General features: G+C 36.2%; 2 protein-coding genes across 3 annotated transcripts; one reads left to right on the top strand and one right to left on the bottom strand.

The window, feature by feature from the left end:
- The first annotated feature begins 3,973 nt into the window (after nt 1-3,973).
- On the top strand, nt 3,974-6,691 carry LOC106446501. Of its 2 annotated transcripts, none has more exons than XM_048760117.1 (6): nt 3,974-4,296; nt 4,371-4,454; nt 4,555-4,731; nt 5,195-5,365; nt 5,444-5,656; nt 5,741-6,691. In XM_048760117.1, the coding sequence occupies exons 1-6, from the start codon at nt 4,209-4,211 to the stop codon at nt 6,490-6,492; spliced, it is 1,485 nt and encodes a 494-aa protein (XP_048616074.1). In that variant the 5' UTR covers nt 3,974-4,208; the 3' UTR covers nt 6,493-6,691. The 2 variants fall into 2 exon arrangements, with proteins under 2 accessions (XP_048616074.1, XP_048616075.1); XM_048760118.1 differs by having other exon boundaries at nt 3,986-4,296; nt 5,750-6,691.
- Nucleotides 6,692-8,314: 1,623 nt separating this feature from the next.
- BNAC06G24740D lies at nt 8,315-8,944 on the bottom strand. The gene has a single exon (XM_013891527.3). The coding sequence runs from the start codon at nt 8,741-8,743 to the stop codon at nt 8,495-8,497; it is 249 nt and encodes an 82-aa protein (XP_013746981.1). The 5' UTR covers nt 8,744-8,944; the 3' UTR covers nt 8,315-8,494.
- Nucleotides 8,945-23,012: the final 14,068 nt, after the last annotated feature.

Consider the following 23,012-nt stretch of genomic DNA (forward strand, 5'->3'; position numbering starts at 1 on the left):
ATTTTTCTCAAATTAAATTCAATTGTGGGCTCACGCACTTCAAGTTGTAGTCGTAGAGGGGGTCCAAGTAGTTCAAGTGTCCATGTGAGAGCCAACCAGAAAGAGTAATTGTTGTTTTGTAATTTCATGTCTCCTTCAAATTAATCTTCGACTGTCGTGGCTCGCATGATTGTTATCCCAACGCCGTTTTTTTGCCAACTCGATGGATAATAAGGTTTAGTCCATATATAGCTCAATTTGCTCACTTCCAGCCCATGACCATGAGGCTCAAGCCTTACCAAACTATCAACTCTCTCATTTCAAAAAAAAGTTGTTAGAATTTTGTTTTTTTTTGGATCTAATTTCGAATTTTTTTGTTTTATAATCTACACTATTATTTGAGAAGTAATTTTTTGCAACGGAGTTCTCACGTTAAAAGTTAGACTGGCTAATATCATTTATATCCTTAATAAATTTTTATATATATGTATAATTAAATATTAATTAAAAACATTTATATAAATAATAATATTCTCATTATGTGAGTGTTTTAAAATTTCAACACAATGATAAGTGGATATAAATAATTTATAATTAAATATTAATCAAAAAAATTGTATAAAGATCTAAAATATTTTCAATATGTGGGTGTTTTTTAAATTTAAAAACAGTGATAAGCAAATATATTTTAATGAAAAACTTTGTTGTATATAAATAATTTGATGTTTGATTTAAATTTTTTGAAAACAAAAATAAAAACGTATCAAGTTGGTTTTTAGTTAATAAAACATAAAATAATAAATATTAATAAAAAGATACGTCCGCACATGCGGGCAAAACATCTAGTTTAAATTATTAGGCAAAAAATAACCCAAAAATCGCATTTATCAAATAAATATTTTTTTTTGGGTTTTTCATCTTTTGCGTTTTTCACTCTGTTAAGAAAATATTAAAAAAATCATGATATGTTACTTTATAATATACTTCCTGAAAAACAAAAGTCTCTTGCGAAAACTTATTTTCTCTGGTTAAAGTGAATTTTTATCAATAAAGATTAAGGGGGACCGTTGTCACCTTCTTTTGGCTTCTCTTTATTTTGCTTGAACATTTTTCATCCACAAAAAAAAAAAAACAATTTTCCTTCAAGAAATATAAAAAATGTCTTGCCTTCTTGTTTTCACTTTATGCTGGTTCTCTTACAAGCAAATGAACGACTTATCATCAAAATGTCGTTTAACAAAAAAACAAAAGGAAACAAGCTGATTTGATTGATGGCATATATTGTTGGTGATCCTTTATCAAACAAATAACTTATTATCCGTAGCTACCCCTTTTTCGTTGTTGTGTATCGCTCATGCCAACAGCATCAATGAAAACAAAATCATACAATATATGAGACGATGTTAGTATATAAGACTGAACTAGGGGAATCAAGAGAAAATGACTTGGGAGCTATGCAAAAAAAAAAAAGGCAGCCGCTAAACAAGGATCATGGTGCGAGAATATATGCATGGTTTGACACTAGTCATGAGTCATGACTCGTAATGTACTTAATTACTATTTTAATGTCCTCTTCTTCTCATGAACATAAAATAGAGAGTAACTGTAGAATAAAAGGGGCAATTAACTTCGTACATGTGATTCTGTTGACATAGTCTTAAAAGGATAGTAGTCCACACGAGGTTTTAAGCTACAGAATACTACGATTGCCAAGGTAGTGGCGGTTCAGGGAGGCCACAGAGCAGAACGATAAATGTTAAAATATTTCAAAGAAAATATTTTTTTTTGTTATTTAAAAGATAGAAGTTGTTCTTTACTCTGGTTGAAAATATTGTACTCCATATTTACAAATATATATGTAACGTGTTATGAAGGTTCTGCTATATTGCGCACGAAATGCTATGGTCACCGCTCTTTTTGAGGCTACTGGCTAGTAATTAGTAGTGGATTAAACATGATTAGTAGCAATGATGATATTAAATTGTTAAATCATTAGTAATTTACAGTATAGTCTGTAATTAACATAAAATCTTAGGGAAAGGAGACTTTGTTGAATGCATTATATATATTTTCTTTTATGAAACGGCTATAGGTTCTAAAGAATATTTTGAATTTCTGTGTCTGATTTTATTTTCCGTTACTAACACTTTTTATTTATAAACGGTTTTGTTGTTTTCATTTAAAATAAACACACTTTAAAACATGCACCATAAACAACTGGAACAAAAAACTTATATATAATTTTGTCCTATTTTTAAACAAGATTACAGAAAGATCATAATAAAGAAATATATCTTATGTTCTTAAAACATAGTCTGCATAAAGATGAATAAAAGCTTCAAACCAAAAACTCATTACTTAAAAAAAGAAGAATATAATCTTTCCCAACTTAAGGATTATTAAAAATATGTTTGTACTTACTCTTTGGTTGTAGAATATATTCCATAACACAAACTGGGAAAGTGCTTCCATGCATAAAACAACTAGGGGAAAATTACATTTTAAACACTAAAAGTGTCACTTTCCGGCACTTTAAATACTAAAGTTTTTTTACTAGCATTTTAAACTTTCAAAGTAACATTTTTATCATAATAAATCTCTAAAGACATTTTCTTGTTCATAGACGACCGGTAATATTTATTTAACAAGTCAAAATGATGACATGTCAGTTTTTTTTTGAAAAAAATAAAAAAATAAAATTCAGAAAAATACAGAAAAAATTAAATGAAATTGGAAAAAATTGTAAAAAATTAAAAATGAAACTTAAAATAAATCTAAAAATTCAAAAAACATAAAAAACTAAAATTAAAATTTCAAACTTAAAAATAAAATAAAATATTAAAAATTCAAAAATTCAAAAATAAAATCTAAAATTAAAATGTCAAATTTAAAAAATAAATTTTTTAATTTTTTTTAAAAAAAATTCTAAAATAATATCTAAAATTAAAAATTCAAACTTAAAAATTAAAATTGTAAAAAAAAATTGTAAATATTTAACCAAAAAATTATATTTATTTTAAAATTTCATCCAATTAAAGTGACTGTCACTTATGATGATATCAAAACTTGCCTCCATCAAAAACAATATATCAAAACTTGCTACCATCAAAATTTTTTTTTTTATAATCTGAATATCCAGACACCTTACATACCCCGACTATGGCCTAAGTACACTTCGCATAAAGCATCTCGGGGACCGTCAATTTCACCCCATGTTAATTGATGGTGACCACACGTAGGACTAATAATTCTTTCAAATAGATTATATTGAATTTTGTCCCAAAAAGATTTTCTAAGAAAGAAAATGACCAAAAATGTTTTATTAAAGATGCAAAAGACTCTTATGCTCTAAATATATAAATACAAATACATAAATAAAAATCTCAAATTATTAATTTTTAAATATTTTAGATCTTATTTTAGAATTTTTAAAATTTTATTTTTGTTTTTAAATTTGACATTTTAATTTTAGATCTTATTTTTAGAATTTTTAATATTTTATTTTATTTTTAAGTTTAAAATTTCAATATTTATGTTTTTTGAATTTTGAATTTTTTTAAGTTTTGTTTTGAATTTTTTATAGTTTTTCCCAATTTCATTCGAATTTTTCTGTATTTTTACGTATTTTTTATTTTTTAAAAAAAAAGAAACCGACAAATCACTATTTTAACCTGTAAAATGAACAGTACCGGTCGTCTATGGACTGGAAAACGTCGTTGGAGGTTTATTATGATAAAAATGTCACTTTGAAGGTTTAAAGTGCTCGTACAAAAACTTCAGTGTTTAAAGTGGTAGAAAGTGACACTCTCGGTGTTTAAAATGCGATTTTTCCAGACAACTAATATAACCAGAATATACCTGGGAATATATTCTTCTAAACTCAAAAGGTTTAGTTTCTGATATTAGTAATTAACATGCAAGAAATTAAACTAATCAGCAACCCACTACAGTAATTAATTTAATTAGAAAAATAAAATAGAAAATAAAGTAACAACGTTGATCGCATCACATGACCACTCTTTTTCTCTCTACCTTTCCCCCTTCCTTTTCTCACTGTCTGTCTTCACTCTTCTGAACAAAACAAACTCCGCAAATCTAAAGAAGTCTCTCTGTTTCTTCTCTCTTTGATCGAGAAAACCTGAAGAAGAGTCTAATCCCTGCTCTCACATTGTCACCAGAAGACTCTGTGTATGAACTAGAGTTCTTCTTCTTCTTCGTGAATCGAATCAATGGGTAGAGAAGTTCTGGTTGTGGGTATTCTCATTCTCCTCTGTTCTGAGTTTGTATCTTCAGCTCCTTCAGCTAACTCTCCAGCAAGTAAGTATACTTCTTCTTCGATTCAAGTTCCCATCTTTACTTGCTGCTTTCGAATCTCACCTTTTTTTACGCAGAGATTGTAAGTGGGTTCATCTCAAATCACGGCTCTTCACTCATGAAATGGTTATGGTCACTCAAATCCACCTCCACCAAAACAAGTTCGTTCTTTTCACCCTTGTCCGATCATAAAGTCTTCACCTTTACTGTTGTTTTTGTCCCAAGATTATGTTTTTTTTATGGGTTTCTTGTTAAAAACAGCAATTGCAACGAGATCGATGGTGAAATTCGAGAATGGGTATACAGTGGAGACAGTGTTCGACGGAAGCAAACTCGGTATCGAACCATATTCGATTGAGGTTCTGCCTAACGGCGAGTTGCTTATTCTTGATTCTGAGAACAGTAACATCTACAAGATCTCTTCCTCTCTTTCACTATGTAAGTTTATAGAATGTGCATGTTTGTTCCATAATCATATGACTTTCAAAATCACTATCCTTGAGAAGTTGAAGAGATTGTTGTTTGTCTTCACCTGAAACTGAATTCACATGGACGGTTTGTACAAAGATGCTGCTTATTATGGAAATTACTATATTTTTTATGGACATATTTGCTGTATCTTTGTCCGTATCTGTCAGTGATGAGTATAGTTTTATTAGTACAAGATGACTTTTTCAAAGATGAGATCTAAACACAAAAAAAAAGTGTTTTCTATCAGTTGCTCAAGAATATACTAGGTGATGATGTTGTATTAAGATATGGTAATCATCAAGTCATTGAAAAGTGAAAAACAAAAGTATTTAATTCTCTTCCTGCATTTCAAGAACCTAACTGCTTTGCTATTGTTTTGTAATGTTTTCTATCTGAGTTTTATTTACACAATTATTGGTAACATTTGTAGATAGTAGGCCGAGACTAGTTACTGGCTCCCCTGAAGGATACGCAGGTCATGTTGATGGGAGATTACGTGACGCCAGGCTGAACCATCCTAAGGGACTTACGGTTGATGACAGAGGAAACATATATGTGGCTGATACAGTCAACAATGCTATCCGGAAGATAAGTGAAGGAGGTAAACTCATTGCATCTTGTAATCATAACTACGTTTCATGAAAGGGTTTGGTTGTAAACTCGTTAGTATCTTGTGTAGGAGTTACAACAATAGCTGGGGGCAAAACAGCTAGAAATGGAGGGCATGTGGATGGACAAAGCGAAGATGCAAAGTTCTCAAATGATTTTGATGTTGTGTATCTTGGAAGCAGTTGTTCCCTGCTTGTTATCGACCGTGGAAACAAAGCCATCAGAGAGATTCAGCTTCATTTCGACGACTGTGCTTATCAATATGGAAGCGGGTTCCCTCTTGGTAAGAAGTTACAAAGAATAACCAAATCAATCTTCCATCTTTCTATTTGCTTTCTTTTATCTCGGAACTCAAAATGTGTTGCAGGGATTGCAGTTCTCGTAGCTGCAGGTTTCTTTGGTTACATGCTGGCCCTGTTGCAGAGAAGAGTTGGTTCTATCGTCTCTTCTCATGATCAAGAAATGTTTGAAGCTGATCATGATCAAAAGCCATCTAGACCGTCTCTGATTCCAACTGGAGAGGAGCAGCAAGAAAAACAAGACGAAAGCTTCTTGGTTTACCTTGGGAATCTCGCTTCGAATGCTTGGGTTTCTGTTATGGAGATCCTCAGAATAAAGCAGTCAGCAGCCACAACAAACTTTCAGCAGTACCAAACAAAGCAGTCTTCTGCTGCATTTAGCACAACAGCTCCATGGCCTATTCAAGAGAGCTTTGTGGTCAGAGACGAGGACGAACCTCCTCCTGTTGAGCACAAGAACCAAACTCTAAGAAAGACTTATGCTTTTATGTCTAAAGACGCGGAGAAAATGCAGCAGCTGCGTCAGAGCCGTGCATTCTACAGTAGCAGCTGGGAACCTGAGTTCCCAAATCAGCAGCAGCAGAAGCAGCAGCAGCAGCATAGAAGGCATTACTCGTCGATCCCGCATACTCACTATGAGCAGAACAGTGAGCAGACTAATGAGATAGTCTTTGGGGCGGTCCAAGAACAGAGCAGCAAGCGTGCAGCTAAGCCTAAGGAGTCAGGAGAGCAGATTAATAACAATAATAATACTCAACAGAATCTTCACTACAGAGCTCATTCTGTTAGTTACCCATATGGATACTATCCATATACATGAAAAGTCTTATGGTTCTGTGAGATTATCAGTCTTATTGAATAAGATTATGGAGGGAGATTATTACAAATTTTGGGTATAGGTTGTGTTTTAAAATTTATTGGGAGGGAGATTTGGAGTACTTAGATGTTCTTGTCTTGTAAGAGAAGTTGCAGACTTTGATTGTATTATATATAAAAAAAATATGGTCTTTGTGAGAAAATGATTGTGTAATTTCATTTCGAATTGAAGATTCATCCTTCCCACATCTTCAAAGCTTATAAACGTTTATTGGTTTAGTGGTTAGTACCTTGACGCAAACACTAACCATAACGTCATTTCTGTATAATAGTTTAATAGAGCCAAGTTATCGCTTATCATATGCAAATGAGTGCAACCATGGCTGGTCCTACCTCTTTAGAGATCTAAAAGACATAAAACAATTTATGAAAATGTAGTGTTGCCACTGATATTCTATATATGAATTTATTTTTATTTTCACAATAGTTTCAAATTATACATGTTTGTCAAAAACAGATATTATTCCACAACTTTATTTTATAGATAATTATATGTAGGATCGGATACCCATTCGGATTCCGATTGAGTATTTCGGATTTTCGAGTATTTCGGTATAGAGGTATGAAATCCATGCAGATATCTCTGCATTTCGGTTCGGGTTCGGATATTTGGATTTTGAAGAAAAAAAATTGAATTCTCCATTGTTTAATTTTTTTTGTATTTAAAATGTGAAACTTTTAATTTAACTGATTTTCTAATTTTTAATAGATTAAACTAATAACAGGTTTGAAGATAAAACTTTAAAAATAGAAAAACACTAATTTAGTTATTATTTTAAAATTTTGGGTGCAACTTTTGTTAATGTAAAAACACTAACTTGATATGTATTTTAAGTGTGTAGCAAATGATTTTGTCCATAATTTTTTTTTTTTGACATCGAAAGCTCCATACTTTTATGATTTTGTCCACAATTATATGTATATTATCTGATTTTGAGCTATGTGCAGTTGTAATATAAATATTTTGAATAAAATTATAGAAGTAAACTAAAAATATAAGGTCAAATATTCATATGTTTGATTATCTTTGAATATCCATTCGGATTAAGATATTACCCTTTCGGGTTCGGATATTCAATCTTTCTTTATTCAATATCCGTTCAGATATTTTGCTACTTTGGTTCGAATTTTTTGGGTTGGGTTCGGATACGGGTTCGGATATCGGATAAAATGCTCACCCCTAATTATATGAATTATTAGTGAGATGAATGTACTTGTTTTATTAAATAAATTTAGCAGATTTTTAGTAAAGCTCCGTTACATATTCAGTTTAAAATCAGGTTTAGGTCTTTTCAAAATCCTCCCTTATCCTATGGGAGAATGTGGCTATGTTCGTTTACCGGTTGCTGAGACTATCAAATTTTATAAATTCCAATTTAAAATCAGTTGACAATAAGTAGACTGACTCAAGTCTCTCATAAGTCTCATATATATTACTTAATCGTTTCTTAAGTTTTTGATTAGAGATCTTTTATCTAACACAATATGTTATTCATTTTCTTATCGTGCAACTGATTGTGTATCATTAGTTTTTTTATCGTTGAAATTTTAACGAGAACTTTTTTGATATGCCACTGATCGTTGTAATTAGTAGCAAAGTGAAATGCATAGCAATATTTGAACTCAAATTAAAATAAATATGTAAACTAAGATGGCCTGTAAAATTTTCTCCTAGAGTGGAATTGTGGAAACCATGGTCCATGTATATGCACTACTAACCTAGTCTTCTCTTATAGAAAGACCTTGAAATTGAATAAAACCAAGAATTTCACAAAGCATATTGTAAATTTTCAAATTGACTAAATATAAACTTTATAGACAAACTTCTTACTGTTACATAAATATAAACAAACTATATAAAATAAAGTAAAATATACGGCATAAAGCAAACTCCAAATGACAATCCATACACGGAAAATAAACTTGAAATACCATAGTTGTAATCTTCAAAAAGAGTTGGATAATGCTTTAAGGAGCCTAAGCTTCAACTTCAAGTAGACAATATAGTCAACGGTTTTCAATAAAAGTAGATTCGGGTGGTTGCATCTTTTCCCACCTGGTATCAGTATTTGGAGCTTCCTCACCTTCATCCGAAGCAAACCGGATCCGGATCCAGACTCATGACCCTTTTTGTTGTTCTTCTTCTTGCCCATCGTCTGCTTCACCATCCTCTTGGAGATCTTTGACTCCGCCATTACCTCTTTGCTTAATGACAACACTTTAAAGATTTGTGATGCAAACGAACGTGTGGGTGGTCATATTTATATAGATTATATGCATCTAAACCAATCAGAGTCTTTCAACCTTTTTGGTTGTCATTTTATTTATCGTGAAATTATAGAATTTGTTGTTTTTAACATGACCCTTTACCTCCACACGCTCTATCTGCTCGTCCTTTTTAATTGTGTGATTAGAAAGCATTATCCATTGCAGAATATATTAATAATGTCGGTCGTTAAATTTGTATTTAATTGCACGGTTCAATTATTCCCCAAAACATCGAAAATATATCATCACGTGCTGGATTCACTATTCTTTTTGTTCTGTGATAGATGATTTAAACAGCTGTCTAATCTTGTAATATATGGATCTATAATTTCCTTTACCCATGTTTATAAATTATATATCAAGATTATAAATAGACAATATTGTTCCCAAAAAGATTTTCTTCACTATCACAATGTTAGGGGTTTTAATTAAATGTGAGAAAGATAGAAAATAATGATTTCTTTTTTACCCTCTCTTGCTTTAATATTTTGTTAAACTACTGAAGGAAAAAACCGGCATATAAAAATGACATACTAAGAAGTAAAATGAGACCAAAGATTTTACGTATATGATAGTGAAATTGATAAGGTAATTAATGCAAATGTGTGTTCCTCGATGTTGGGGGTGTTGTGTTGTTAAATGGTTTTTGGGCCGGCACTATGCAATGTTTGTTAGTGCCAACTGGATGCTACGAATGTTTTTTGACAGCTTGGCTTTTGCAGCCATCGGTTCTCTATATTACGTTAAAATTATCGTTACAGATATACAAGAGTAGTATACTACTACATTAGTTACAAAAAGTCTATAAGAATTACTGCTCAACAAAAATACAAAAAACGTTAGTTTCAGTTTTACATATGTTTATATCATGTAAATAACCACAAGACTGTTAAATAAAATATACCACCGTTTTAATAAACTTCTAAAATAATGAACTTACAACCTACACATATATAACTAACCTTAAGTTTCAAAATTTAAATCTAAATATCTATAACATCTTGTAGATTTTCTTCGTCGTTTTACAATCAGATCATCATTGTTATATCGATCCGTTTTTCACCACATATATTTATTAAAACATGATATGAATACGAAATGGATCACTCTATGATTCACATGCATTTGTATGTGATAATGATAAACGATGATTAATGAAGGATGAACTCAAGTGGGCTTTAGCTTCGAGCTTAGGGTTTTGACAGCCCTGACCAGATGGCTATAGGCAAGTGACCACTGACAATCGGGTTTCCTGCTATAACACACTTCCAAAAATTGACGTGGCTGACCTGCCACACAGGTCCCATCCTTAGACCCATAGCTTCTACCATCATTTCTCAGTTCTCACCACCCGATCGTTGCCCATACGCATCATTTCCACTGCAAGTGCATGGTTATGTAATATACAATTTATATTTTTAGATGATCATATATAGATTATTCATGGAAGTGGAATGCACCGCAGTCTACGGAAACAGGTCCCTACTGTTATATGTTTCTCTCTGTTGGGGGGGTTTTTTGGTTAATTTGGCGGGATCCCGGAACAATTATTGAGAGCACATTTTTCTTCTTTAATTATAAACCATTGTAATTCGGAAATGATTTCATCAAATTTACAGAAATAGCTATTCACTACAGTTAAGTTATTTTTAAAATTGATTTGACGTTGTGTGCGCTATTAATTTAGAGACTAAAAAAAAACAAAAACTTTAAAAATTTATCTCCACTCAATATTTTATATCAAAAAGTATGAGAAACTAGTTTTCTGATCTTCAGAGACTTGTTTTGATTAAGATATAATGAGTTTTTGAGTAAAAACAAAACGGGAACAAAAATAAGTGTCAATCTCAACACCTAAAATAATTCGCACAAAGTCACACATTTCACTTTATCTTTACCTTTTTCGAAAATATATATTAAATTAGAATGGTTTGAAATCTAAACCGGCGTTTAAGAATCTCCAAATTTAAGGTTTGCATTTTAGTGTTTTTGCAGTTAAACACACAAAAACATTCAAGTACATTGCTGATTCAATTAGTTTTCCTACGTAAACTATGTATTTTTTCTTAAACACAACTGTGAATTGTAATGTTATATGATGTTATTTCAAGTTGTAATCTGGAGTATGACCAGTTTGGATGTAAAAGTTAACGTAAGACAGTAAGAGACCTAGTTTTCAACAATTTTGACGTGTAAAATCGTACATCAAACTGAAACACACAGAAATATATCGTGTGTACACCACTGTCCGAGTGGGTTTCGTACGTTGTTCTGCGAGCATGACACTCCAATGTCTACGGTTCGATGTTCGAAAAGTCTGCGCCGATTGACCATAACCACACAAAAATATCTCAAGGGATCTATCTATATTATATATTGTTGAGATTCAATATATAAATGCAGCGCATTTCCCAATTAATCGAGTCATAGATGTAAATTATTAATACATAGATAATCCAGAGGCACATGATGTGTTTATTTCGTGAATATCAAAGTCTACGATCGCTACAATTCTCTGTAAACCAAATTAATATGGATTGCAAGATATTGGAACATTCAAATATATATACACATGTATCTGAAAGATTGAAAATGATGATGTGATTTTTTGAGGCGATCGGATCTTTAATCCTACATGTGCTTTGCCAAAAACGTTAACATGATTACGTTCTCACAAGAATTGTTGATTAAAATCATTTTGACAGCTTCAGTTCTCATTTAGCCCATACCAATATATACATCTGCCAGCACTACAATTGTATAACCATCATTTGGTTAAGAGACGCGACTAGCTATAGTATATTAATGAATAGATGATGATGCTCATGTGTTTGGTGCAAACGTTTAATTGGTTGGTTGGATCAACCAAAATTGACTCAGTATATTTGATATGTGCATGCAGCCCATACTCTCACGTGTTTTGGCCAGCTCAGTGTCCGCCGTTTCAGTTTATACTTGTAGATATAATTGAGCTGTTTAAAAGAAAACCAAGAAACATTAGGTTCTGAACTGTTTCCATGGTTTTTATCCTTTTTATCATAGGATCAATTTAGATAGGTCAAGCAATGTCTTAGTACAGCTTATAGAACCTAACAATTATATTTACACTCTTAGAAAAAAAACATCAATTTTTGGATTTTATGTTTACACTTTACCATTTACAACTATATACACTACAAGAAAACAAGCGATTTCCGACGGCTATATTCGTCGGTATTTTCGTCGGTTTAGGAGAATTCCGACGAAATTCCGACGAAACTAATCCTCGGAATGGATTCGTCGGAAAAAAAAGTTCGTCGGAGATTCGTCGCAAATTCCGACGAAATTCTGAGCGACACCGACGCCTGATATTCCGACGCAAATCCGACAACACATTTCGTCGAGAAAATGTTCATCGGAAATTTATCGGAAATATGTCCGACCACATTTGTCATCGGAAAAGTATTTCCGACGACACACATCTCTCGGAAATTTCCGACGAAACATAGTCGTCGGAAATGTCCGAGGAACGTAGGCCGTCGAAATTTCCGACGAAGACGTCAATTGGAAATATCCGACAAATTTCCGACGAGATATTTTCCGTCGGTCTTTTTTATTTATTATTTTTTTTAATAAATTGTATTTTATAAAATTTTATTTTGCTTTAAAATAAAAGTCTAAAAAACCGAATTTATATAAAATTTTATAGAAAAAAGTTTTGCATAATTTAAAACAACATTTAAAAGTTTTTACATAATTTAAAACAACATTTAAAAGTTTTAAAAATAGAAAAAGAAACTAAGAAAATTCAACAGGAAACAAACGCTTCATCTTCTCCAATATCTCTTCATTTGTCTTCTTCTGACCCGCTAATTAAGCAAGAATTGTGGCGTTCTGCGTCTCCAGCGCCACAATCCGATCATCCTTGTTCTGCAGCTGCTGTATAATCATAGGATCAGGAGGAGCAAACGGAGCTTGCGAAGAGGAAGGACAAGAAGAAGCACGCCGAGCCAAACCAACCAAACGACCTTTCTTCTTTGGAACCGCCTTCAAAAAAAATATATATATATATATATATATATATATATATTAATAATCAAGTTAATATAGTAATGCAATTATAAAAAAAAATTTACCTCTTCCACCATTTCGTTAATTCGAGCTCGGGTCATGTTCGTGGATGCTGCAGAGGAATCATCATCTGAGATAAGCTGAGAAGCAAGTAATGCTTCTTTCTGGGTTTGTACAAAGTCTATGACATCTTTGATGACGAGATTCTGAATTTCCCTCGTCTTCTTGTTAGTGTACGCCTCTTTCATAACTTCGAGATGATCAACGGGATTACCCGCATTTGCTTCAACCTAAATACAATATTAATCAACACATATATATAAAAATAATTGAAAAAATATATATAGAACTTACAAGTTCATCTTTCTTAGAAGACATACTGCAAGCACCGAGGTTGTGGACATAAATGCCTTTCCCGCCACTATCGCTCTTGCGGTTGGCTGAGTTTTTGTTGGATTTGTCTATAGTGTCCTGGTCCACCCAATGATTCTGTAAATCTAACCAAACAGTTGGGTTGATGATTTTTGGTGTCTTTCCGGCCAGCCATAGCTGTTTCCACTCATATATCTGCTTCGTATAAGTTTTTGTCACCTTTTCATGGAAAGCTAAACGAACAGTTTCCGTGAGGCCTGACTCCCAATTGAAATGTTGCTGCCAAGGAAAAAAAGTTAGATAATATTTATTAAAAATTAAAACTCAAAAAAAAATTAAAATTTAGAAATTACCGCAAAGTTATGGAACCACAAATGGCGCTCGTCGTTAGGCATCACACTGTAGGTCGGATATCCCTTGTGGAGCATGGAATACATCATCTGGTTGATGCATCTGCTAATGTCATTTTTCGACTTGTTGAACCTTAAAAGAACAAAGATTTTGTTAGATATAATTTTTTTTTAAAAATTAAAAAATTAAACTAAAAATTTAAGAAAAAAAAAACTTTACCAAGTTGTGTATCCTTGTGGATACGGATGGAGCACTCGAAGATGGTCTCGACCGGGTTGGAGAACAAGGAGCTCAACCGGCATGGTACCAGGCTCATATGGAGCAGCGGGATCAGCCGGTAGAACAAATGGAGGAAATATCTTCTCGAGGTTGCACAGGATGACGGGTATCATAGCCTTCAAATTACTACACAGATAAAAAAAAAAAATTCATAAGTACATTTATATATATTTAAACATAAATAAATATGACAACCAACGGAAAATGTAAAAAATATACATGCAATTGCTTCATGAACATTACGTGGCAATAGTTCTGAAAAAGCAAACGGAAGGAGACGCTGCATCATTACTTGACAATCGTGACTCTTCAAGCCAGTAAACTTTCCTTCGCTTTTATCCACCCAGTTACGCAAATTTGAAGCATAACCGTCTGGAAATGCCACTATATCTGTAATCCAATCAAAGAACTCCTTTTTGCAGCTGCATCCAGTCGGTATATGGGAAAAGGAGTCATACCATTCTCATCAACGTGAAGTTCAGAACGAGCACAAACATCGACTAAATCCAGTCTTGACTTCAAATTATCCTTCGTTTTACCTTGTATGTTTAGGATTGTGTTCATCAGATTGTCGAAAAAGTTCTTCTCAATATGCATGACATCTAAATTATGTCGTAACAGATGATTCTCCCAGTATGGCAGATCCCAAAAAATACTCTTTTTGTGCCAATTGTGTAGTAGTCCAACAGCGTCGACTCGAATATTTTCATGTCCACCTACATCTGGCGTCCTTTGTGCACCAAAATCCCTTAGTTGTTTCCTCAAATTTTCTCCACTAACTTCTTCAGGTGGACTGTCAAACACCTTCTTGTTCTTCGTAAACAAAGTCCTACTTCTACGATATGGATGATCGGGTGGTAGAAATTGCCTGTGACAGTCAAACCAACACGTTTTCCTTCCGTGCTTAAGTTGGAAAGCGTCCGTGTTATCTTGACAATATGGACATGAAAGCCTCCCATGTGTTGCCCATCCAGATAACATACCATATGCGGAAAAATCACTTATTGTCCACATAAGTACCGCCCGCATCTGAAAGTTTTCTTTGCAAAAAACATCGTATGTCTCAGCACCATGCGCCCATAATTGTTGCAACTCATATATTAGTGGCTGAAGAAACACATCTAATGATCTCTTAGGATGCTCTGGCCCAGGGACAAGAATGGAGAGAAATAAAAACTCTCGTCGCATGCACAAATTCGGCGGTAAGTTGTACGGTGTCAGAATCACTGGCCATAGAGAATATTGTCTTCCATGCTTTCCAAATGGGCTGAATCCATCAGTACATAATCCAAGATAAACATTTTTTCTCTCTTGGGCAAATTCTGGATATGTTGATTGGAAATGTTTCCAAGCTTTTGCATCTGAAGGATGTCTAACCTGACCATCTGTGGAGTGCTCTTCATGCCATCTCATTGGTTGGGCTGTGCGTTCGGACGGATACAACCTCTTCAATCTTTCCGTCAAAGGAAAATACCACATCTTTTTGAATGGCACCGGATGTAACACCCCCGAACCGTCCTAGACATATGGTCGATCAACCGGCCAACAATCAAACAAGAACATGACCGATCGACCATCCAACACCTAGGGTTAGAGATGAATGAGCCAACCGGCCAGCCAACAATCAAACAAGAACATGACTGACCGTCCAACCCAATACCATGGTCCGGAAGCGCTACGTGACGGGTTAGGGACGATCCGGTCAGAGTCACATAATTTATTCCACGACCTAGACCAGTTCATCCACTAACTCCTCCCGCTGCATCAAGGCACAAGGCTTTGCAATCTGTACCTAGAGTTAGCGTTTTCCGTTAGATCGAGGCCTAAGGCTTTTCAACCCGTACTATGACCTAACGTTGTGTTAGACCGGACTAGTCAAATATCAGAGTACTCATGAAGCGCATATAGAACAATTACTTTTATTGATTCAAGCATATCACATTGAATAATTCAAGACTGGGCCCGGCCTAATGCCAAATCGAGCCAACAAAACACATAACACAATACCGTTTACAAAGGGCATGAAATCTACACCGGTGGTCCTAACGTCCAGCACCAAGCTATCCGATCATCCTTACCTAAAGCAACCTGCAAAAAGGAAAACGGAGTTGGATGAGTAATATAGTATTACTCAGTGAGCTGGCGGCCTCTACCCGCAACCTAGACTCTAACCCAGACAACCCAAAATAACAATCAATCTAGCCCTAGCATGCAATAAAAGGTAATTAAGGCTAAGCAAACCGTTACTAAGTTAGAGTTGGCCTCCTACCATAATCTAACTTCAAGTAATGGGAACCTGCATTAAAACAAGTCAACAACCAATCTCTAGTTAACCATATATATGCCTGAGTTCAGTACTCATGTAGTGTTAGACACATACACTATACAAGTATCATTAACCGGTCGACCAACAATCAGACAAGAACATGATCGGCCAAACAATGATACCGCATAGCTTATAATATCCACCACCCTTCACAAGCGATCCCTCAAACAAATACAGGCCAACTTCAGGCCTACACTAACGAAATACACACCAAGCCTAATCCAGTACCTGAGCCAGAATTAGGACTTAATGTCAGAAACTGCAAGCAAATCAATTAACCACAATCACAATAATAACTATGAGTATCTACGACTCGATCTAGCTCGTAACACCGTATATCGGTGCTACACTAACTCGAGGGTTCCATAACCCTCTACGACACACTAACACAACACTTTAACCTGGGCCCTAGTGACTTCGTGTTCCTACCACAAAGGCAAGAAGAAGAAACTTTCAACCGACCGCGGCCCACAGTCTTTTGGGTCACCGCGCGACAGCTCACAGTCCTTCGGGTCACTGCTACATTACACCGTCGTGTAATACTCAGCCATAGACATGACCCCATTCGTCTGAGTCTTCCCGATCCAGCGAATAAGGGGTTTCCTTGAACCCGCTGGGTACGAGGCCGAGGAAACACTAATCACCCCTAAAAAAGCCTAGTATGGGCGGGTTACGCACATAATGTCGGCACACTCACACAACACAAAATCAATCTAGAACCTAACCTAAAGATAAAGTTCCAGATCCTAACTAGACTCTTGACTCTACAAGACTAACCATAGTACCAGTAGTCCGGCCTATATGGCCTAAGACCCTTAGTACTAACTACTAAGCAACAATATTAATACTAAGCAACTCAATCAAACCGTTACCCAGATAGTTCAGCCTCCTGCTATGAAACTATCTTTAAAGATAACGGGAACCTGCACTCAACCATATCAACACACAAGAATAGAAAACATTATGCATCCTAGTCCTAGTCCTAGTCCGTATTAACTCAGTCTTAATTCCATTCATCTCAGCGTAGCCCGTGCTAAACTGAGTCCGGTTTCATAAATAAAATAACCCTAAGGACTCTACCATTCAATAGCGTGATCATTCTAATCTATATGCGACTCGATCTACCCTAAATTCCAAATGGAATTCACACAAAACCAACTCACAGTGTTCTAGGCGATAAGCAGCTGGTTGATCGGAGAGGACTTGGCAAAAACATGATTGACGACTTGACTGGAGTAGACTGGACTGATCTCGACTTGGACAGAACCTCGGCTTCACCATGTAGAAACTGACAGGCTTCGACAGACTGATCTGGACTCGGACAGAACCTTCTTTAGCTTTTGGACTGTTCTTCAGACTTCCCGGCGGAGTATCGAGCAGAACTTCGACTGATCTGAACTTGTGGATCTGAATTAACTTTGGACAGCACTTTCTCTTGATAATCAAAGAAACTGATTGGCCTGGACGAATTCATTTGGACAGAACCTTCCCTAGGCGCTGACTCGAACTCAGTAGAGAACTAACCTCGAAAACTCTCTAAAACTCTCGAAATAGCTCGGAATCACTTGCCTTCTTTTTCTACTTTTCTCTCACGTTTTTAACTAAGTTTGGAAAGGTCTGGATGTGTTGAAACTGAAGGTAGGTCGTGCCTATTTATAAAATACAGCAACCAATCAGCTTCAGGTTGGTGGCAGCCCGTGTGTCGCTTCGCATGGCTCCGGACGCATGCGCGGCGGCACCTCATGCTCCACATGGCTGGCTGCATATCCAGGACACATGCAGGACGCCACCACTCCTCCCAGCTGTCAGGATGCATGACTAGAGCACATGCAAGGTGCCACAGCTGCACACACATGTCGATCAGCATGCTTCGGTTGCATGTACGGAGACACCTCGTGCTTGGTCGATCCACCTCGTGCTTCTACATGTCAGGCTGCATGTACAGCTTCCATGCACGGCGACACCTCGAGCTTCTGGAGACACTCAGCTTGTTAGATGGTTGACACCACGTTCTGAACCCATGCAACGAGCCACCTCGAGCTTCTTGGTCCATTGGCCTGATTTCGGTCCTTCCGGTAAATTTCAGATTCTTGATTAACCCCAAATATTTTTCCGCTCCCGTCCTGATGGTCTGAATAATTTTCATGAACTCCAAAATATTTCTGACCTTGATGAAAAATATTTCCCGAGCCTCCGGCTTCCTCGAAAAATTTCATAATACAGAAATTAAGGTTTTTGCCCAATTTCGGGTTTTCCCGTCGTGCTTCGATCCTGTCGTGCTTTGTTTCCATCCTGCTTAATTCTCGTCCTGCTTCCAATGTCTTCGAAATAATATTCCGCCAAAGTTTCGCAGAAAACTTCGTGCTGAAGAAACGTCGTTCTTTTTAAACGTCGAGCTTCTAGAACGTCGTGCTTCCAAAAACGTGATGCTTCTAAAACGTCCGTCTGATCAATCTAAGACATCTTCTAAGTATGGTCGAGCAACTTATTCGACTCATAGTTCACTCACGATCAATTCTTCGGCCACCTCGTACTTCAAAACTTCTCGATCCATCCTTATCGCCCGCGACTCGACCACCAAGTTGATGTTCGACCAATCTTCTATTTTCTTCGAATCATGTCAAGTTTCATGTGATCAAAACTCAACATTCCTCCAAATACGTAGACTCCCAAAAGCTTGGCTTCAGATTCTGACTTTTACACTCTCGACCATTTTATCCCGAAGGGCGGGGTATTACACCGGAACTCTTCCCCTCGTATCCTGATAACGAGGTTTCCCACAAAATTTGCATTTATCTATGTTCTCATCGTCTCTCCAGTAGATCATGCAGTTGTCGATACAAACGTCTATCACCTGATACGGTAAACAAAGACCCGCTACAAGTTTCTGAACCTCGTAGTATGAACCCGGTGCAAGATTATCCTCTGGTAGAACACCTTTAACAAAATCAGCAATCGCATCCACGCATTCTTCAGCCAAATTATAATATGTCCTAATACCCATCAATCTAGTTGCAGATGATAAGGGTGAATGACCATCTCTACAACCTTTATACAAAGGTTGTTTTCCTGCATCCAACATTTCAAAAAATCTCCTCGATTCTACATTGGGTTCTTCCCCTCTATAATGATCATTTACCATCTGCTCAGTACCTACACCATAATCTACATCCGGTTCTTCTAACCTATCAACAGGCTGAGGTTCGCTAGTACTACCATATTCATAACTAAATTCCCCATGAAGATGCCAAACCTTATAATTCCATGTAAACCCTCTCATATATAAATGAGTCCAAACATCTCATTCCTTTATAATCCGATTATTATTGCACGAAGAGCAGTGACATCTTAACATACCGGTATTTGCTTCCAGTTGTTGTTGAACAAGCCTCATGAATTCTCCAATGTTTCTGCGTATTCTTCCGTAAGCAAGTTGATGTTTGGATCCAAATGAGTTTTATCCATCCACGAACGATAATAATTTCCAGAAGACATGATTTTTTTTTTGGAATTGTAGTAAAGAGAATGAGGAGAGAATGAATTGTGAATGAGGGAAATGAGGGAGAGCACGTATTTGTAAAGGAAAGTTGCCGACAGAACCGATGGAATTCCGACGGAAAAGCATCAAACCGTCAGAAATTCGTTGGAAACTGTCAACGGTAATAATATTCGTCGGAATTCCATCGGAAATAAAACAGTTAAAAATTTTCCGTCGGAATTTCGTCTGTATTTTCCGACAAAATTCCGACGACAATATAAAATACAAAACTTTAAAAAAACTCGCGTAACAGTTATATACTTTCGTCGGAATGTCGTAGGAATTGTCCAACGAAAATCCGACAAAATTAAAAAAATAGAAAACATATAAAAATATCGCGTAATGGATATATTCTTTCCTCGGAAAGTGGTGGGAATTTCGTCGAAAGTTACCGATAAAGTAATGTTTGTCGGTATTTCGTCGGAAATTACCGACGAAATACCAACGAATGCAAAAATAAACAGTTCGTCGGTATTAGGTCAGAAATGCGTCATAAATTTGAGTCATCACCTCTGGTGCCCCCAACCGCACAAAGCAGAATCTCCTATGGGCTCCATAATCGCCTATGCTCCTTTTCCATTAAGTGGGCGTGAAATGACGGGAATGCCCTTGGAAGATGGAAAAAAATAAAATAAAAAAGAAAAAGAAAATTCGAATTTGGGGGGGATTTCGGTCTGTGTTTGGTGTGGGTTTCGGTCTGGGTTTGGTGTGGGTTTCGGTCCGGTCGATGGGTTTGTCATTAATTCAATTCAATTGAAACCAAATCAATTCAATTGGATTTCTGGAAAAAGAAAATTTAAAATTAAAAGAAAATAAAATCCCGCAGCTCGAGGAGGAAAGCTCCTCTACAGCTCCCACCCGAGAAGCTCGTTATTGTCTCTGGTTCGCAGCACCCTCACAGCAACTCTGTTGTCGACGTCGATAGCTACTCCGGCGACGCCGTCGGACCCCAACGTTTCCACCGGCTAGCATTCTTTCGGATAGGTCGTAATGCAGGTTTGTTATTCTCTCCTTAGCGAGCTGCAAGATAGATATTTGATTTAGGGTTTGTAATTGAAAGTGTTGAAACAACATTGATTCTCAGATGATTTGGTTGATTTATATATGAAATTGTTATGCATTGGGGTGCGTGAATTGTCTTAATTGTGAGTAGCTTTGCACGGAGATCTCTCCGATCAATCAATCGTACATACATTTGAGTTTTTATTTAAGCATTAAGCATTACTTTGTATAACTAGGTATAACAAGTAGAACTGATAATTATTGTAGAGTAGGTAAAACTTGGTAAAACTGTTGACAAGTCGGTAGAACTAAGAACTACGGGTATAACTAAAACTTTTTTATTTTGTTCTTACATGATACAATGATGAAATATGTGAGCGTCTATTTCAAATTCAAAGGGGAGATCTCTTGTGTAACCTTGAAGACAACAGTGGAGGATATAAGTTTGGCAATGCTAGAAGAAAAATTGTATAAAAAGCTTGCGTTGGATGAAAGTAAGGTAAAAGTGGCATTGAAGTGCATGCCGGTGGTGTATGGATCTGAAGAACATCAAATTATTCGTGATGATGATGATCTATTTGGTTTCCTAACAACCGTTGATAAAGACAACTGTAGATCTCTTTTGTTAGTGGAGGAGACGAGTAGATCATATCAGTTAGAGAAGGTGTCGAAAGTGGGCATAAGTTCGTTTGGTATGAACTACGAAGTGTTGCAGGGAAATGATGATGTTTATGATGAAATCGGTCCGAAGGCCATAACTCTGTATGTAGAAAATGGTCAAGCAAATCAACAGAAGGAGCCGATAGATGCAGAGAATGATTTTATGGATACGGACACTGCAGCAGAGACAGACACTGCAGCAGAGACAGACACTGCAGCAGAGACAGACACCGCAGCTGAAACGGACACCGCATCTGAAACGGACACAGCAGCTGAAACGGACACAGCAGCTGAGACGGACACCGCAGCAGAGACGAACACCGCAAGTGAGACGGGTATGAGTGCAGATAAGTATGTTGAGCAGCCACCTATAAAAAAAGCTAGTCAGGTTATAGAGGATTGGGAAGACGGTTTGGGTCTGTATAAGCTTCAGGAGTTTCCAAGTAAGAAAGCACTTCAAGAGGTGGTCGATAGAGCTGCATTTGGTGAATGCTTTCGTTATGTTATCAAAAAGTCGGACCGGAGACGATTGGTGTTAAAATGTTGTGAAGCAACCTGTAAGTGGAGTTTACGAGCTGCAAAGATTTCAGAGACTGAAATTTTTTCAGTTAGGAGGTACACGGGTGTGCATACATGCTCTCAGGCTAATCAAAGTAAAAGCAGCAACATTAAGTGGAAAGGCTCAGCAGAATTAGTTGCAACTTTTCTGAATGAGGAATATCCTGGAAAACTAAGTACTCCTGTTCTGAAAGATATCAAGGATCTTATAAAGTTAAAACTTGGTGTAACAATATCCTACTCCACAGCCTTGAGAGGAAAAAATCTAGCTATTTCTGAGTTGCGTGGTGGTTCGGAAGAGAGCTACAAGATGCTATATAGCTACTTGTATATGTTAGAGCAGGTCAATCCGGGAACAAAAACAGGGGTGAAGTTGGATGAGGCAAATAAGTTCAAGTACCTCTTCATAGCTATGGGAGCTTGTATTGAAGGTTTTGCAGCCATGAGGAAGGTGATAGTTGTCGATGCCACATTTCTGAAGAATGGATATGGTGGTGTACTAGTATTTGCTAAAGCTCAAGATCCTAATCGTCACCATTATCCGCTTGCGTTTGGTGTCCTCGACGGTGAGAATAATGCTAGTTGGATATGGTTTTTCGAGATGCTCAAAACTGCTATACCAGACTCTTCTGAATTAGTATTTATGAGTGATAGAAACCAGAGCCTAATCGCGGCTGTAGCTAATGTGTTTCCACAATCTCACCATGGCCATTGTATATGGCATTTGTCTCAGAATGTGAGAGGGCATGCTTGTAACACAACCAAAGCCGTAATCGCACGGAGATTTATGGTGTTGGCTAGGTGTTACACGGTGGCTGAGTTCGAGTCTGCTTACGCATCTTTTAAGGTGAGATTTCCTCCAGCGTACAAGTATCTGGAGGAGCATACTGATAAAAGCACATGGGCTCGGGTTTATTTCCCAGGTGTGAGATAGAACTTGGACACTAGCAACAGTGTGGAGTCAATGAACAGTGTGTTTAGGGACGCCAAGAGGTATGCTTTAATACCATTGTTGGATACAATCATCAAAAAGTTTTCAGACTGGTTTAATGAACATCGG

This window comes from Brassica napus, chromosome C6 (genome assembly GCF_020379485.1).
Source record: "Brassica napus cultivar Da-Ae chromosome C6, Da-Ae, whole genome shotgun sequence".
Classification (NCBI taxonomy): Eukaryota; Viridiplantae; Streptophyta; class Magnoliopsida; order Brassicales; family Brassicaceae; genus Brassica; species Brassica napus.